Source organism: Pagrus pagrus (assembly GCF_965226575.1).
Source record: "Pagrus pagrus genome assembly, chromosome: 2".
Lineage (NCBI taxonomy): Eukaryota > Metazoa > Chordata > Actinopteri > Spariformes > Sparidae > Pagrus > Pagrus pagrus.
Window position 1 is genome coordinate 7,485,081 of NC_140186.1, and position 19,596 is coordinate 7,504,676.

The following is a 19,596-nucleotide window of genomic DNA, read 5'->3' on the forward strand; positions in this document are numbered from 1 at the left end:
GACTGAGATTTAGATGTGACGACCAGTGAGAGAAGCTACTGTTTGTTTGAGAAAAACCAATGGCGGCCTCACGAGGTTAGCATAGATGCTCCTAAAGCAGCAGTTATATTACAATGTGAGAGTATATTTCATAAAAGAAAGCTTGGGTAAGAGTTTCATTTACCAAGTGGCACCAAGTGGTTAATCTAATCGTTTGGAGTTAGTCTGTGATAGACAGATGGTTCGTCCAGTCCCCAAGTATTTTTCGAAAGTGCTTGCCTTTTTTCCAAGCAGTTTATGGTGGTGCTTTCCAGATGGTTCGGTGTAACAAACCATTTGAGTTCTGTGTAGCAAACCATCTGTCTGCGTCAGGTTAGAAGCCCCTCATATGCTGATGCAACCTCGGCTATACTGCTAGGTGGAAAAAGCTAGAGCTGGCAATGACTGATCACACCTTTAAGCAACTGTTTCTGATGAAATACAAGTCAAACATCTCTTGGACAGAACAAATCCATTTAGTTACCCGTCCCTGAAAGAAAAAATGTGTAATATAAAGAGAATATCAAAACTATAAAGGTGGTGTGCCTCGATCGGGATATTTCACGGCAATTTGAGCGACAAAAGATTTAGTACATGTGTAAGGAAATGTCTTACAGCTTCCTCCACTGTGATAAATAAGGAGGCACTTAAGTAGGAGTTTTCAGAGGCAAGACTATAATCTTGAACTGCAAGACTTCCTAGAGGAAGAGAATAATGAACATTTATATATATGCCTATAACTGAATACAATCCTAAAAATATTTCCAACAGTCTTTTTAAATAGAAAATCAGAAGCGCTGTATATTGAGGAGAAATTGGACAGGGAGAGTGATAGAGTTGTCTCTGGGGAGGGATGGCATATGGTCGACCAAATACAGTGGAAAAGTACAAATTCCCTTATTTGGAGGGGATTTGTAGGATGAGTTTTTGTTGATTCTTCATTACGCCTCAGCAGAAGTAACACACTATAAATACTATAACAAATGATTGTTAGAGGCAGTGCCAGGCCAACAATGTAAGTCATTTTGATATATTTATTCCTGCCCTGACCTGGACGCTTATTGGAAGAATATCCATCAGACTCTAGGGAAGTCTACCAATAAACTCCCTCATAGAGCCCTCATGACAATTCTGCTGGCTGCATGTTACAAAACAGAAGGAGCCATAACTTGTAACTCGTTAAAGCCCCAAACTCCCTTGATTGGGGACTGGATAGACATACTTCATCAATTATATGGATGGAGAAAATTGAGATATACCCTCAGAGAACACCGAGATAAATTTACCAATTTAAATATAGTCAAGGATGGACTTTATCAGACCCCAGACGCTTTACATTAGGCACCTGTGCATAGCCTGACTATTACCATTCCTCCCAGTTGTCTTGTAATGTACATAGCTCTGTTTGGTACAAGCAATTGATGCCTGAGGAATATGGTCAATGGGGAAGGAATCATTTCATTCATTTATTTTTCACTTAAAGCTTCTGTAAGCGTTGTTGTCGTTTAGCTAACTTTCTGTCTGTTTTACAGTTAGCAATCCCCTTCCTCCTCTTTACATCGCCACACTTTCACGACTTCTTTCTTTTTTCCCTCTTTCTTTTCTTCAAGTGTTTTTCATCACTTGGCCTGCTTGATTATATAAGCTGTCACCGGCTAGGAGCGCTGGTATTTGTAGCTTTCCCTGTTCCACCATTGCCGGCGTAAGTACCAGACCAGGAGGATCCTGCTCTCTGTGTGTTCGCCGAGTTCTCTGTCCTGTCCTAAAGTGCGCAGGGATACCAGAAAGTGTCTGTTCTCTTTTGCTGCATGAGCAGGGGGAGGAGATAACGGGTTACTGACCACACACTCTATAACAGTGATTACTGTTGGAATACAGAGCTATTTAACACTTACTTTGATAAGGAAATATTGTTGCGGCGGCTTTAATTTGCGATTCAGCCAGTCCAAGTGTGACTTTGAGACTGTAAAGAAAAAAGTAAAAGATTCCTCGCATGGCTTGACGATTAATGTTACAGATACGGATTTGAATCTGGATGGTTTCTTTTGCTTTTTTGTGCTTGTTTGTTTTTTTCCTCCAAGTGCTGGATTTTGTTTTTATAAATTGGTTGTATATAATCATGAAAAAAGTATAGGAAAAGTATTTTTCATCTTGTTTTGTAAATCCTCTGGCTAATGATAAAACCCCAAATAAAAAGGGAAAAGAAATTTAGGGAGGGAGATAGCTGGTCTGATTGTAAAGTTTGTTTTACTCTCACCTCTCTCCGTGTGGTAGAAGTGGGCGGTGTGAATACCGGTAGATATACCTCTAGATAATATGAGTATGTCTACTGTCTACTGATAGACAACTCTTCTGTTGCTGTAATGTTTATCCTGTGATATTTATTCCTTTAATATGTCTTGTTGTGTCAGGCTAATGTGGGCAATAATGGAAATCAATGAACTGCTTTATGGCAATAAAGATTTTTACATGATTTTTACATCAATGTGATGTAAATGTCAGATATTTAATTAACTAGATTAATCTCTGAGTTTATCCGTAAGGTTTTCAATCAATTCTACCAAATGTTACAATAAAACAACATATATCTATATTATGGTATAAAATATCATACACCACAGTCATTTTAAACACAGCTGCTCTGTGTGCACAAGCCCTCTCCAATACATGATGTCAGATTAGATTAGGACCAACTCAAATGTCCATGATTTAATTCATCTGCAGCTATTAGCTGTTTGTCATCCTACATGTGTCCGGCTTGAAAAATGTCATATCATATCAGTGTATTTTATTTTGCTTAACCTATTAACAGCAATAGACGACGTTTGGTAGATTAATAGATGTCTTCACTTTCATAAATAATAGATTGTTTAAGAGAGCAGTGCACTTGTCATGTATTTTTGGTTAAAAATTCAAAAGAGAATTTATTCCATCATTACATCAGATTGTTTAACAAGGCTTGCCAATGATTGTCTACAACTGTCCTGTGTCATTTTAATGTTTCAGGTCTTTTTAATAATTGAAAGCGAGAAAAATCACATCGTATATTCATAAAGATGGCCCAGTCCCAGCTTATCATACTGTGCCATGTTCTTGTTTCTGGTTTGAACATACAGTTTTGAAATACTGAAGTTTACTGTAAAGGTTTCTCATCTAAACGAACAAATCCTCTACACTTATGCAAAGAATTCTCTAAATGGTTATGTGGTTATTACCTTCATTTAGTTCATTGCTTGCACCTAACATTTCACATTCTTTGATGCGATCATACTCGTTTGTTTGTGCAATTATTTTAGATGAAACATTCACACCATCATAATTCTTTGTCCTTCACATCCTAAATAGCAAAGTGCAGCTGTAATGTAAAATCTAATGAAATTATCAAGTTATTTCACAATGTGTCCTCACTCTCTGTCTCTCCAAGGTCAGAACTTTACTGCCTGAAAGACTGTACACTTCTCCATCTTGGCACAGCTTCATAATAACTTTATTTTCATGCCCTTTCTTACCCTTTTCTTGCCCCACCCGCACCTTTTGCCTTTTAGTCTCCTCCGCAGGGGTTGTGTCTTTCTCTTGCTTCACGTCCTGCAGCACAAAAACACAAATACTCTCAAAGTCAAACACAGACACTCAGACATAGACATACGCACACACACAGCTAAGAAAACACACAATGCAGTCCCCCATTGGATAAAGGAGTATGTCCTTTCTGGTGTTTGGCATTGTCCTTGTTTATTCATATTTATTACCAATAAAATATGAATGACAGAAGTCTTGCGGACATTTTTCTGTTCCCCTGGTTCCACACGTACCCCAAGCATTCAAAAAAAAGAAAAAAAGATAGAACTGGCCAAATGTGTGTCCCCCGAACACATGTACGTACACACATTTCTCTGCATTGCTGAAATTTTGATGTGGAAAAAGGCTGTTGGGCTGTTAAAAGACTGTGTCTAGCAGACAGGCGGTTTTATCGAGGACGAGCGGGAAGGCACTCCGAATTCACATCAATGTTAAACAAATAAAAATGTGATATTTCAAACAAGACCTTTCCACCATATTCTGCTGTCAAATCAAGACAACAAACATTTGTGTTTTGCAATTCAATGTCTGGGTGGGTGGATAATGATACACACAGTGCTTTAGTAAATGCAGTGCAATCTGTGGAAAACATAAACCCTGTTACTCCCAGGTCAGAAAAAGTACACTTAAGTATATGATTTGAAAGTGCACCTGTATTAAGATTATCCAGAGGGGAAGCTTTGAGATTGCATTTAATTGAAAGCATTTCTTTTAGTAGTTGTAGAAAATGTAAAAGGGTTGTGAAAATTATGGGCTGTGTGTGTCTTTGTTTTGTTCTCAGTTACGAAGAGAAGTGTACTGTTGTTGTTCCCCAATATTAAACATAGGAAATTCGACCTTGTTCGTGTATGATATTGCAAAATATGTTTGCTAAAGTGCAGGTAGTCATTTTACTTAATATCAGATGTTTTGTTTGGTTTGTTGATTGACAGGGTTTCTCATACATTTATAAAATACAACATATCAGACTCCAGGGATAGCAGGATGAAGCCCTGGACTTAGGTTGTTGTTTGTTTGTTAACCTTAGTCAATATAAAAACAGACATCTAATGTCTATCATAAAAAGAAAAAATCAATCAATATCTTGCTTCAGGAAGTAGATGTGTAAATATAGACACCGATAAAAAGAGTCACATAAAAACAGTAGTTTGTCGTAGTTTAAGATTCAAATATCGATGAGTGTAGAAGTAGGGCAAAGGAAACATGATATTCAGATTCTGTGAGGGCATACTATTGAGTCTTCACATAAATCTTAAAATTCTAGACGCAGCTGAGACCCCTTCCATGCAAATAAATTTAATCGAATATGACATGCTTGGTCGTCCACTGGAAGCCTGTGAGGCTGTAAGAACTGACACCTGGCAGCATGACTCCAAGCTTCCAGCCTGAGGGGGACTCCAACCAGTTTGTTTTGTGCTGCTTTGTGCTGGTGTTTTAAGATTTTAACAGCATAGTCGAGAAAAAAAAAAAGAAAAAAAAATCACTGGATCAATAAATCTCTCCAACTCGTAGGCCTGCCTTCTTGTTAAACCACAATGTCTTGTTTTCTATTTCTGTTCGAGTTAAAGACAAAAGATGCGCTGTGTGGGTGTGGTGGATTTCTAGTTGTTTGAAGGCACCTTTAACTGCACTGGAAGTAGCAAGTAATGTAATGGATTACATTAACTGCTGAGTAATAAAGTCTTTAACTTTCTCTGTGAAAAATGTTCAATGAGTAATTGATTAAAGATCCAACACTGGCAGCGATGTCCCACCGACGTCATCTTTAGTCTGCAAACATATACGTCTCTTAAAGAGTTGACTCATAACAACTTGTTTAGCTACATCAATCCCAACCACCCTTGTTACCATTTGCTGTTGTTAGTTTAATGAATGCAGCTTGGTAGCTAGCTATGTAGGAAGATGACATCCCTATTCATCATCCTGCCTACAAAGCTCTTATGTCTCCAGCTGGCGGAAACAGCCATCCTTGAGCACAAACTAGACTCTATTGTCGAGAATATAGTAATTGCAATTAACTCTCTCTCTACCTATCTTGACATCCAAGTCTCAGTTAAGATATTTGGTCTCATTACCCAACATTCAGATTGTTATTCTATTAACATTAACTTCAGGTCAGCTGAATCATCTGCATGTAAGAAAAAAGAATTTGAGCAGGGCGGATTCATGTAAATAATACAGTATAAAGCAAAAAATAGTATAGGGGGGCCAATACACTGCCTTGTGGCACTCCATGGATGACGTGCAGAGGATCAGGGTGGGACTGCTGGTCCCTCCTTGACAAATAAGAAGCCATCTACCTCACAGTTGTGTCATCAAGTATAGTGCCTTTATCCTAGAAAGAATATATCGCTAAGTGAAGCTTTAAGACGCATACATTAAGTAAATCACAGTGTTTGTTGAAAAAACAACTAAAATGGTCAACAGAATGTGAAGAAATTACAGTTTTGATTCTGTGTATTGTGTTAGAGTAGATAGAGATATCTACTGAAGTTAGCACGCTAACCAGCTAGCCCCCATCCAAAGCTCTTGTGCTAGTGTTGTAAACATCAAGTCTTCTGGTCTATGGGCTCCCAGTGCGGGCTGCTAGCTGCATGGCTTACTGACCTAACTTGGTAACAGCAGCTAAAGTTAGACGCAGTTAGAAGTTCATCAGGTGATATGCTGCCCCCTGTTTGTTTTGAGTATGATTTGGACATGTGGCCAATTCTTATATCTTGCACCTTTAAATACACCTTCACTAACTTTAGGTTGGAGACCGTCGGGCCACAGGCTAAAGAAAAAGACAGCTGGAGTTTACCCCAAACAAGCAGTTACTCCAAGATGTTGCTATTGTGTAGACACTTGCTAGCAAAGCAACACAGTACATAAAATAAGCCCAGTAGAAACCTCGGACTGACCTGACCACTAAGTTTCACTACATATCTTTAAACATTACAGTAATGACTGAAAATGACAGCAATCCGTCTATACGTAGAGCTCTTACACATACATCTGATTCACAACTACAGCTACAGTCTTAAAAAATGTCTGCTTGAAATAAAAAAAAGTGAACACTCTGAGGTTATAGGTACCTTTATCCTCAGTGTATTGACATAGCAGAATAGAGGAAAAACCATTGGCATAAAATAGGAAAATTGAATAATGACTCTATACATGTTGTTACAAGTTAATTATAACTGAGGCTAACAATTCAAACATCAGAGCAATAACTGCTCAGTGTAATAGAAAATGAATAATCAGCTGCAAGTGCAATATTTCTAGTCACTTTTTTAATATAATTCCTTATCAGTTAAAAAGTGATTAAAAAGGGAATGACAATTGGATGAATGTTATCAGACAGTATTTAAAAATGTAACCATAACCATGTACAATAATGTGCAGTGTGTATGTGTGTCTGTGCCTTCCCTCAATACTTGTCTGCGAGACTTGTCAGCCCTCTCTCCAACATCTCTTTCTAAACCTCCATTCATTTTCAGCATTGTCTCTTCTGAGTCAGTCACAAATCGTAAACCTGCACATACTGTTAACAAAATTCATTTTTCTTTCGCTCTCTTGCGGTCATGTATTTTCTTGAAACTTTCGATTTCTGACTGTGTCGAATGAGACTGCTTCAATCTCTTTAGACATGTATTAAAAGTCCTAAATGTATCATCCTCATTGTGTGAGGTTGAATGTAGGTCTTCTTACCTTGATGAAGGGCGATGTCATGGTTTACTTGTTTACCAGCTCCAGACTGTACCTGATGTGCTTACCCTGCATGCCCAAGACTGTGCCTAGTTCTGCTCCTATCAGTCACACATAAGTATTTCAGTCTCACCACGGTGCGTTTGCTGTTACAAGTTTCGCTCCATACTATGTGCTGATATTATGTCCTAATAGTGACAGTGCACTTCTGTTAACAGACAAGATGTTAGTAAACTTTGTTGAAATGATTTCGAGACATTTTCTGAAGGATGCCTCTCAAACTGCTGCCAATTTTCAAAAATACAAACAACACTGAAAGCAGGCAAAATGTTTCTTCCACAGATTCCACACCTTTTAAAACATTTTCCAATATGCCCTCCAAGACGTCACAACACCATCTGCACTGTGTTTTAATTTTTTTTACCCGACTGAGACATAACGTAGCACAGAATGCCCGGGTAATGTGACAAGCTTGGCGAACTTCTCACAGCACTAATGTGGCCAAATAAAACTAAGAAACAATAAAGGTGGGTGGCCAACAAACATAACACTGAACTGCCTCCCTCTAAAACAAGACATGATGTCCACGCTACAAGAGGGGAAAGTGTACTTTCCCTCTTGTCAACTTTCTTTTATGCCTTTTTTTATTGCACTCTCCACTCTGAATTCTGGCTCAGGCTATTCTCTGAATGCATCTGCAAAACAAAACTAGGTCCAGTTTTCTGATAACGATTCAAACAATCGTAAAATTCAATGAAGAGAGAAAAACCTACATTTCCCTCTGATGCAAATAAAGCAATTTCCATGCAGTTCATGCATATATTTGAGCATCAAACAGGCATTATGCCCGGGCTGTTAGCTACTTAGGACAACACTGCTAACTTTGCCAACGCTGTCAATTGACGTTGTTTAGCAAACTCAAAACCGACAGCACTAGCCAACATGAGATTCACTCGATGTGCATTGTGGTGCGTTTTGCATGTTATTTATCAAACAGGTGCACCGGCCTGGAAGCGCAGTTGCTTGTCATCTGAGACTTAGCGTGCGATCAGTCAAGTGTGCCTCTCTTCTTCATGCAAATGCATTCAGCATTTAAAGGAGGAGTGCACACATAACGGGGGGAGATTTGATGAAAGTGGTCGACTGCACATCTCGGTACATACATCGAGGCTCCCCCAATATTTAAGGGTCAGTTTACAGGGAAAATGATTCGCTTCTACGATGCAAGTGCAGATTTGAAATGGTGTATTATGAGAAAGATGTGGTGGGAGAGACGAAAAAATAATAACGCTGCATTCTGCAAAAATCACCATGACAGCAGAAACATGTGTAGGAGAGCTGCAGTGAATTATTGAGAAATTAGACTGACAGCTTCTTAGAAAGAAAAGTAGTGCAGTATTAATAAAGAAGCACAATATTCCGCCGTTTTTTACATTAAACAAAGATGGGATGGAGAGTTGTGGCTTCGCGGTTATTTAACCTGAAGTTGAACTCAAAATCCTCTGAGCTAATGCATTTTGCCGATTGCACGCTTGACACATAGCTGCGATGACATGTGTTTTTTAACTTTTAATGACTCCTTCTGCGCTGGCATTAAGATGATTTTATAGTAATAGATGCCTAAATTATTTTCTCAGTTAGAGTTTAATCTGGGACTTAGCACATGGTTTGGAAATGTAAAGTTTCATTTATTGGAAATCATAATTTCTACATGACTACATTTGATTTCGTTTTCTGGGCTTGATTTCTTTCATGATTTATCACCCCGTCGAACCCCCATATCGCCACTGAGCTGCATCTTTGGAGATCTTGTTTATATGCAGAGTGCACCTAAAACGCAGTCCCAGTTACTGATAATTAGCTCCTGCTTTAGTAAATCAGAAGCTAATAACATGCAGATTGTGTGCGCAAATATGTACATAAATCTGGCCCTGACGATCAGAGTTTGGAACTGGGTATTATGGAGATTAACAAACCAAATTGAAACTGAGAGTAGAACTGTGATAGAAAAAGGGGTGCAATGAAACTATTTTATGGTGGCAGCTGCTGCACAGACAGCTGTTGTCTCACGTAATGCCACGGACATAAGTTTGTAGGTTAAATGTTAATGTGAAGTTTGACTTTTTGTTTTGTTTATTATGAAATAGATTTAGGAGCGATGCCTTGTTTTGTCTTCTCTAAGCATCTTCTACAACACGTTTTGATGAACTGAATAGTTTGTATAAAAATACGATTTCATTTCAGCTGATATAAGCTCGGCACTCCAGCTGCATTTATTGCTGGCCATTATTTTTGTTGGTTGGTTTGTCAGCAGGATCACACAAAAACTACTGAACAGATTTCCACGAAACTTGGATGGAGGATGGGTCTCGGCCCAGAATAGACCCGATTAACTTTGTGTGCGGATCCAGATAAAGGGACAGATCTTGGAATTTTTCCTTACTTTCTTTAATATTGCAAGACAGGACGTTTTTCAACATTTTTGTTAATTTCTCAGGGAATAATGCATGGATCTTGATGAAAAAAATCAGGCGTATTTAAGTGTCTGCTATCAATTATTATTAGGCTTGAGTGGATTAAAAGGGCCTTGGCCGAGGTGTGTGCTCTACTGAGTGCAATTTGTTGATTGTAGCGTTGTTTTGTCATGGTGCCACCAACATCAAACATTTTAAAGTATGATTTAATGTTCAGCTCTCACATTGAACCCCTCAATTTTATACAGAGATCATTAGTGGGAAAAAAGCGGATGATTAGTGTGGAAAATGAAATAAAATAGGAATACAAATGAGATAAAATGTCATGCAAAACAACAGTATTGGACACAGCAGTATCAAATTAGTCAGAGGTGGCGGTCGGACATTAATAGACTTTTTGGAAAGAGGGCTGTTTTGATTGTAGCCTTGAAATGATACTCCATCCAAATAGATTTGTGAATTTAGCCACATCTTGGCAAAAATGAGTGACTGGAACATCATTAGCATGCCCATGGACCAAATTAGGTCGTGTTTCAGAAGTTTGAGAGATTTCAGTCGACGTTGAAATCCATTAAAAAAACTCACTGAATATTTGCTTTGTTCACAGCGACACATCTCAAGCCCACAAACATTGAGCTATTTAAAAGACACGTTTTTGGACGGCGTATCGCTTTAAGATCTTTTGGGGAAACAAGGCCCACGTAACCTGGAGGCTAATTTGTGTTGTCATCTAGAGACATTATGTGGAGCTGCTTCATTGGCGATGAATGAAAGACTGAAATTGTGGCCTGATAGATTTAAGCAATTACACCCACATGAGCTTCATTTAATAGGAGTTCGGGCTAACATTGTTGAACCAAAAAATGCGCTTATATCCGAGGAGAATGACTCTGGGTTGCGTTGCAGTGTGCACAAAGACGTCCTCTGATTCATTGTCACTGAAGCAGCTTGAGGGCCTCTGAACGCCTGCTCTCATTTGAACACCCGGTGTGTTGTTGCGAGCTTTGACAGAGACATCATTTTCACAAATCTCGAATTAACTTTGTCTGAGAAAATAAAAACATTTCTGGACAAGACTAATTTGCCGCTGAGAGGCAAATTTGTACACTTGAGGACAGATGTTTAAATGGGCACAAACAAAAGCTCCTGTCAGCCCACTGTATTCTAGTAGATCAGCTACTGAATAGTCTCTTACCTTTTTAAAAGACAGACTGAACAGCTTTTTCAGTGTTGGGAGGATACTAGAGAATTGTGCTGCTGAATACTGTATTATTATTACATTATTAAAATCTTGCATTTTTCAGTTTCTTGGAAATATTAGCATAAATGCTAACACAGTGGGAAACAGCTACTCCCCCATGACGTCTCTTTTGGAAGCTAATCACTGGAGTCAGCGGATGTGATTTTAAGCACAAATGCAAATCCTGAAAGACAGCGAGAACACTCAGTGACCCAAAGTTTTCCAGCTACATTGACCATTTTGGAAGCTGTGGCACGGCACACTCCGGATCCTAGTTATGTTAGCTGTGATGCTAACTCCAGGGAAAGTTAGTGTAATCTTGTCCCATTGGTTGGAGCTGACGCTAATTCCCTGGGACAGGAGTGTAGTGGTGTGTGATTTAGCGGCGTATGCTAAGTGCTGCTGGAGCTGCAGGCTAGTCTGTGGGCACCAGGGCAGAGAGAGCAAGCTGGGAAAGTACTGACTTGACTAACTGGCCTGATTAGACCGGGTGTGAGATGACATGGATCAGATACACACACTAACCCAGCCGGAAAGACAGATTGGCAGAATTAGAGGAAGAGAGTAAAAAATTTGAATCACATTAAGAAAAAATTAGCGGATAAAGATGATTAACAGACGTGGATGCTTAGTTAGAAAAACCAGGAGATTGGAGGATGAAGAGATGTGGAGACAGTAGGTTAATTTTGTGGACGTGATGTTTCCTCCTGGGGTGTTTTTCAGCTCTGCTGGACTGTGGTGGTGTAAAAAATTGGCCGAGATGCAACGTAGCATTCCCATCATGGTTTCATTAGCTCTCATTCAGCCCGAGGCGTTTCACACTGCATTTCCTCTACTCATCTGCTTCTCTTAGATCTGCTCACATTACAGGAAAAAGGTAACACGGACCAAGCTGAACCAGGAACAGGAGCTTAAATTCCTCTATATTAGACTAGAACCTGGTTGGGATATAGAGTTGAAATAAATGTTATTTCTCATCTCAGTGAATGTTATTGATTGATTCAGACATTTGTTTGCCTTCAGCGATTTGGAATGTTTTCCCTCATATCCCCATGACTGGGGTAAAATCAGATTACATTTATTTCAGGGCTATTTTATCCATTAATAGCTGGCACTTTACTTTGAACATTGCCTACAGGCATAGATAATGTTCAAATAAAGGCAGACAGTGGAAGAGAGATTTGGGGCATCTCATGAAGCCCGATTAGCGGTTTAGCAAAAATAAAGTTAGGTTTACCCCTGGTCTCCTAATGGTCGCCCACTTTGAAACTGAAATTAAGTGATTTTTGAATAGTGGAGGACAGAAAGAGGTCAGTAAACTCTCAGGCTCAGTTTGTGCCTATCGTGATCACATCATAATCTCTGCTTTTGCACTCGAGACTCGCACTAATAATTAGATTCGAGTCACATATCTGAGTCCCACTTTTTTTATCAAAGACAAACACAAACCAGCTTTTGAGAAACCCACTGGGTCGTTTTACAGCACTCGCAGCATTTTTAAAGACATGTCCAGAATGCATAAGACTCTTAGTGTCCGTATCCAGTATCAGCATCCACGACACAAATAAAGACCGCAAGAAGTTGAAATTCTTGCTGGTGCCGTAGGACATAAGGAATATATGAACATGTTATCATCATAGTAGTGAAGGTATTTTAGATAAATGAAAGTTTTTGCAACAAATTAAGTTTCATCCTCATACCTAATACAATACTCTCTTCCTATCCATTATGCATTTACTTGTATTCAGGACATGAACCACGTTAGTTGTTCTCAACCCTCCTTATGCCTTCTGGGTAAACACATGTGGTGGGATTAGAAAGTTCTGAGACAGGAGAGCTCCTTTTAAACACCCTGAAGCTGTTTTTTTCCAGGATTTTTCTTTTGATAAGATTTAAGCTTTATATGAAGAATGTATCAGTGTTTTTTGTACCTTGTTTATGACCACCTGACTCCCCTGAGCACATGGTAGGAGGTGAATGGCTGCATTTATTAAGCACTTTTATCCAAAGAGCTTTACGATGTGCTTAACCTTCACCCATTCACACACAGATGGCAGCAAGCTTCTTCCTGTTCTGACCTTTAGGAGCAATTTGAGGTTCAGCGTCTTGCTCGAGAACACTTTGACATGTGGACATGAGAGGAAATGTTCGGTCCCCACCGTACCACCAGTCCTGTTACTACTGTACGACTTGCTCTACCTCTTGAGCCACAGCCAACTAATATGCAGTATGTCTCACCTGCACCTGTGACGGGCTGCTGATGGCAGCCCAAAAGTTTTAAAGGGAACAAAATCTTGTAACATAAATTCAGGATTGAGATTGCTTTGTTTCATGAGACAAACTGTCACAGTTTCTTCACAAGGCGGTCCTTTGGGGTCAGGGATCTGGAGGATATTGGCCCCTAGCTGTAATCTGATTGGCAGCTGAAGTGCCCCTGTTGGACAAATCTCACAGTTTGGTTGATTTCACCCACGAAATCCCCTTCAAACGTGTCCTCTGCCTTGAAAATACTGCACTGCACCTACACCACACACCCTGGAAGGGACAGAAATACCTTTAAGATCTGCAACCATAAAATCTTTTTTTTATTAGATGAGAAATATGAACATTGCTTGTGTCTGAGTTCTCAAATCTGGTGGGAGGGCCTTTGGAGATTATCTTGTCCTTGGCAAGTGCAAGACTATCAGCGGTACATACAGGATGTGTATATAAAACAGAAATGTACAACACAAGTGAAGGGAAATTGCTTAATTAATCGTTTTGTGTTATGTTCATAGACTATAATAACATGTGACAATATATATATAGACAGTATACATATATACAATATAATATATCGACTATTGGTTTTATATTTAGGTGCTTAGGTATATTGTATCGTAGTTAAAGGGCTACTTCTCTTCTTTTAGTTCATTATTGTTTGTTTTGTGTGTGTTTTCAGGGTATGATGGGTGTAGTGGGCTGGATGTTGCTCCTACTCTCCCAGATGATGGTGCCTGTGGCGTCCCAGAAGCCTCCAGGGCTCAGTGTGGGTGTGATCATGGGCCAGACGCGCCATCTTTCCGATCAGCAGCTCCGTCCACCCCGGCGCCCCGATGATGCCCTTGACGTCTCTGTGGTAATACTGAGAATGAACCAGACTGACCCAAAGTCTGTGATTACACAGGTGAGAAATGCTGAGCATGTCACCGATATTAACACACACACTATCTATCATACACACACAGTCTTGTTTGACACCTGAGTTTGTCTCACTGTGTCCCAAGGTGTGTGAGCTCCTGTCACGCACTCGTCTCCACGGCATCGTGTTTGCCGATGGTACCGATCAGGAGGCCATTGCCCAGATCCTTGACTTCCTCTCCGTTCAGACGCAACTTCCAGTCCTGGGAGTCCATGGAGGCTCCTCTATGATTATGGCTGACAAGGTGAGTGACACACAAGCACAGACACAGACGCACACAAAAACATGCTCCTGCTTCTTTGGATACCCACTGTTTGTGTTTTAAAGATTAGGCCGCTGTAATCCCGTCTCCCAGTCCCCTTTAAATGTTAGGATAATGTAAACTACACTTGATGTCCTGGCACGTTAGCTATTTAGGTCAGACTTTCATTGACAGACTTGGGATTTAGAGAGCAATTCCACCTGAAAGAGGCTACGAACCACGAGGCTACAGCATAAAAAATGACTCCATAAACCACAAAAAATAAATATATTTCTCGAGTTCCCATTTTTAGAGGTACTTTGTCCTCAGATGGTGTGAATCTGAAATAAAGTTAAACCACAGCTTTTGATGAATGTTACATTTTGCTCCCTTTTAAAATGGATTTCTAATGTATGTTTCCAGGTTGTTTGTGTTGAGAATGTTACATGGTACACTTACGTCATATATAAACTGTGAGGGGATGTTGTAGTCAGCATGTTGTGGATTAGAAAATGACACAACATGAGGTTTTCGAAGCTTCTTTGTGGTATCGCGGCTGCTCTGTCAGCTTATGTTTTCTTTAAATATAGAGTAGAAACACTGCCAACACTCTGGATTGATGGCTAGTATCACCCGAAGCTATTTTATGTTAATTGCCTCTTTTTTAAAGGTTGCATAAGTTCACATTTAAAAGTGCAGTATTCATAAGGTCAGTGAAAGTCTTTGCATAGAGCATGCAGCATTCTCTGGTACATGGTTTTTATTTTAGATGATCAAGCATTGTTTAAATATGTAATAACGTATTTTTCGGACTAAAACTGGGCTATGCAAAGAGAGGAAAAGGAGAAGAACTGCCAGGCTGTATGTATCACGTCTTCTGCTCAGTAGGATGCCAGAAAAAATTGATTTCCAGGCCCTCAAAGAAAAAGGAGAAAATATCCTTTAAGATTGGATTTTTGTTTTATTTTGGTGTGATGCTCCGTGCAAAGTTTAGGATGTACATCTCTTTCTTAGCTGAATTCTCTCTCTGGTACTGACTCTGTAGCCCTCGCCGGCTGACAGACAGACTGAAGAAGCTTTGATAAAAACACAACAGGTTCTTTAGCTTTTAAATCTCTCAGGGCACAGCAGCCAAAACACAGGAACCAATAACTGCAGCACATACTGCCTTTTGAAGTACTAGTTGATGGGGGATGCGGTATATGTGTGTGTGTGTGTGTGTGTTTGTGTGATGAAAGACAAGAAAGGTAAGGTATGGGAGAGAGTGAGAGTTGTCTCGAAGGTGAGGGGAGAGAGGTTGCATCATGAAGGTCACTGGCTTGTACCTCCCACTGAGTGTATAATGACCGGGGAAATACATAAATTGTATTTTTCCCACCCTCAATCGTGGCCGTTGATGTGCCATTAAACGGGGTACTTAACCCCCGACCGCTCTAATTGATCTGCTCAGTGGTCAAAAGTACAAGAGTGGCAGCACCCAGGTGTGAACATGAGTGTGTGTTAGCCTGTAACTAGCCAGCCCCCCACAACTGCTCCTGCAGGTCTTTTCTGTAAATTAAAAAGTCCTCCCAGCTGCTTTATATTAAGGTGAACAGCAGCCCGCCGACAAGCAGGTACAGAAGCTCAGAGAGTCTGAAAAAACATGTTGGTAGATTGGTATTTTTCTTGGAAGTTGTGTGTGGTCGTGGTAGTCCTCATTTATCTGCACCTGCCAGAAGGACGTAGTTAAAATATGTGGGGGAAAGGTGTGGGAGGACATTGTATTTGAATAATTGATTTCTCTTGCTGTCAGGATTAGGACTGCAACTAAGGATTGTTTTCATTACCTGTTGATTATTTTGGGATTAATCAACTTCTTCTTTTTTTTTTTTTGTCCACAAAACTGCTCAGAGCAGATAATATATGGGAATGAGCAGCAGGGAATACATTTATTTTTCTTAGCAGTAATACTGAGACACAATTTAAAACTGCCTAAAACTGCACAGGCTGCATTATACACTGTTAGTGAGAGGCACAGTGGGCTTAAACTCTGCCCAGTCTAATAATGAAATAAAGAAACTGTTTCTTATCCACACATGTTTTGGAAATGTCCAAGGGACACAAACATTCTCACAAAGTTCTCACCTTGATTGGATATGATTTGGAGTTATCACTGTGTATTATCAGCTACGGTGGACTGCAAAAACAAACAAACTAGCATGATTAATTGCATTGTTTAGCATACAGCGCAAAAATAGGCTAAAATTATGAATGAATACAATGATAATGCACCCTACAGTACATGACATTATTAAGGGATTTATCAAGATGTGGCTTACACCCAGTGGAGCCCTCTGGGCTGGACTTCCTTCTGTTTAACTAATACTCATATAATGGCAATCTGTGGGGTATGTGAGTGTGTGTTTGCTTTGTTAACTGGCAAGAGTAAACACATTCTCTAATCAGACACTTGTGTAAGAACAAGCATCAGAGGCACTGATTCAACTTCTTTACTCAAGTAAAAGTAAAAAGTTTCCCTCTGAAGGACGTTTCTACCGACCATTTCTGCACAAGTCAACTGAATCTATTAAGATACTGCACAGTCTGCATTATACACTGTTACTGAAAGGCACAGTGGGCTTACACTCTGCCTAGTCATATTAATATAATACAAAGACTATTAAACTCGAAGATAGAAACAGTAGGTTTTATCTGAGCTGCTCTTAAAGGCTACAGAAAGATAGTTCATTCCCAGGACGTCAAATACCAACATTTTGGGTTGGCGTGAGTAAATAAGTGTCCCGAGCAGCAAAAAATGAAGAAAATAAGAAAATCCAGGCAGATGGCTGCGGGGTGTCTGCACATAAGAGACACTAACACGCCTTTTCTCCCCATTCTAGTCTCCCTCTCTGTCTGTCTTGTCATTTATGTGGTTTCGTCTTGCTAAGTTTGGGTTAGGTTGAAATCAGTCTTTTGATGTTGGGAAGGTGACTTGGAATGAAAAAAAATAAAGTTAATGGCTAACTCTGCACAAATGCATTAAAACCAAAGCAATGAGCCTCTTTTGAAAACTTTAGAGGAGTAGAAATTACAGATGTTTGTGTTAAAATGTAGGAAATAAAAGTAAAAAGAAGAATAATACTCCAGTGGAGTAACAAAGTATTTAGCTCTTGTGGTCCAGAACTGAATAAACATGGGCTCTATGTTTTTCATGAATAAGCAGTCCACAAGAAAACTCGGTCACCCAGCCTCATTAATAAAACAAGAAAGGCAATTATTTCTCTATTGACTGACAAAGTCATTAATCAATACATCGTTTCTGTATCATTTGTAATGATGTGCTGTGGCATGGTCCCATCTTGCCTGGTGACAAGTCTTTCCCAGAGGTGATGAGGACTCTCAGCGAAGTTGACACATGTTTTGCACACTGTGTGTGGTGATCTCATCACGCTAACCCTCTTCTGACTGTGTCCTCAGCTATATGAGCTCCTCTCATGGTTTCAGAATATGGTACACGTATTAACGCTTTGAACAGTTCGGATAAAAAGACCAACCCCTGCAAACATATTTTTGCAATAAAAAAAAACAATCTGGCTGCATGTAATATGTCTTGGCTGTGCGTCTGTTGCTTTCATACCTGCTGTCAGTGGTGTAGTGGTAATCTGGAGGATTGAAAGAAATCCCGGTGGGCTGGTAACAATTCAGCCTGATTACTGTGGGCTAACAAACAATATTGCGCTTTCTGCAGCCTGAGCAGACAGAGCCCTGCGCTCCGTCTCCACACACACACACACACACATGTTCGGCTAACGGTGCAATCAAGTCTATAGTACAGGAGTGAAAAATGAGCGGCTCATCCCCCCCGTTACCTCAGTTATCTAGGCTCAGTGCAGTCATAGTCTACACATCATGTTTTAGATGGAGAGCGAAAAACAGAAGGAAGGAGACGGTGCCAAGAAAATACAGAAAAAAACTTCAGCAGGCAGGCAAGTGCCTTAAAATAATGGATATACGTGGAGGTGGGCAGTGAAAGTGTGAAATAGTTGGTGTTAAAGCAGTGTTAAGCTGCCAAAATGCTAACTTAACTGTCATGATTATGTCACATTTCAAATAAAGGCTTTCTCCAGTTGTCATTTTTATCAGTAGCTGGCCGCCTAGCCCATCACACTCTATCACATAAACAGGAGCCGGCATTGCAGGCATCCCTGAAAACTGTGATAAACAAGATTGTGCAGACTAGTAACTTGCTGCAACGACCGCTCGTGTTTTCGAAAGGACAGTTTTTATTTTTCAGGATTTCCTGGAGTTTACACACACTCTGATTTCTGAGCTCAGCTACTCTTTGCTTTTCCCAGAAACTAGAATATTTTTTGCTGCTTTTCAGTTGGGGATAAATTTGTTCTCTTCAAGTCAAACGCAGTTTTTGCTTGTTTGGTTCCAATTACCAGGACAGGACTTGGCCTCACTGTTGCCCTAGTCAATATTTTGCTTCGGGGTCCACTTTCTAATCATTTCTCCACTTCATTGACACCACCAATATCTGTGGTCTTGTAATATTAACAAAAAGAAAGTATAATTACAGTAAATATTTGCAATTAATATACACCTAAGAAAAAGCGTCATGCCCAGGAGATCTTTTAGCAGTTGCCTCACGATACAAACCCTCCGTATCACCACTTCACATGGTTTGTGCACACCATCATTTATCTCCTGGGCTGAAGTTAAGTCCCACTCAGCCGTTGCCCGCTGTGGACCAAACTGCAGTTGACCCCCACATAAACAGCTTTCACAGATGTTTAGCATGAGCAGTCTTGGGGAAAAACGACCTTCTCTGAACTATGTGTGCAAATACTCACACACACATTCACGTATAGTAATAAAGTGTAAGGAATACGATAATAAATCAATGTGCGAATAAAATTAATAAGTATATAAATAAAAGCGTACGTGCAAAACTGAGCTTCGTTGATTGTTTGCGCTTTAAAATGAAACATTGATCTGCTGACCAGAGGCGAACCCTGGAAACCTTGCTGACAGTGATATTGTTTTTGCATTCCAGTGTTTGTTTTTGCCCACACTGTACTTCTCCCTGCGCCTCTGCCAGAACCGGCAATGTTCAAAATAGGTTCCACCCCAATTGGATCAGCCCTAACAAATGGAACAATCATCCATTTTTGTTTGCCAAACCCATTTCTTT

At 39.9% G+C, this 19,596-nt stretch overlaps 1 protein-coding gene across 1 annotated transcript in view; it reads left to right on the forward strand.

Moving 5' to 3' along the window:
• The window catches only part of grin2ab (glutamate receptor, ionotropic, N-methyl D-aspartate 2A, b), a 127,349-nt gene that overhangs the window by 32,720 nt on the left and 75,033 nt on the right, over nt 1-19,596 (forward strand). The window contains exons 8-9 of the mRNA XM_084372066.1: nt 13,940-14,164; nt 14,265-14,423. Of these exons, the coding sequence (XP_084228192.1) occupies nt 13,940-14,164; nt 14,265-14,423 (384 nt within the window). The remainder of the gene's footprint in view (nt 1-13,939; nt 14,165-14,264; nt 14,424-19,596) is intronic.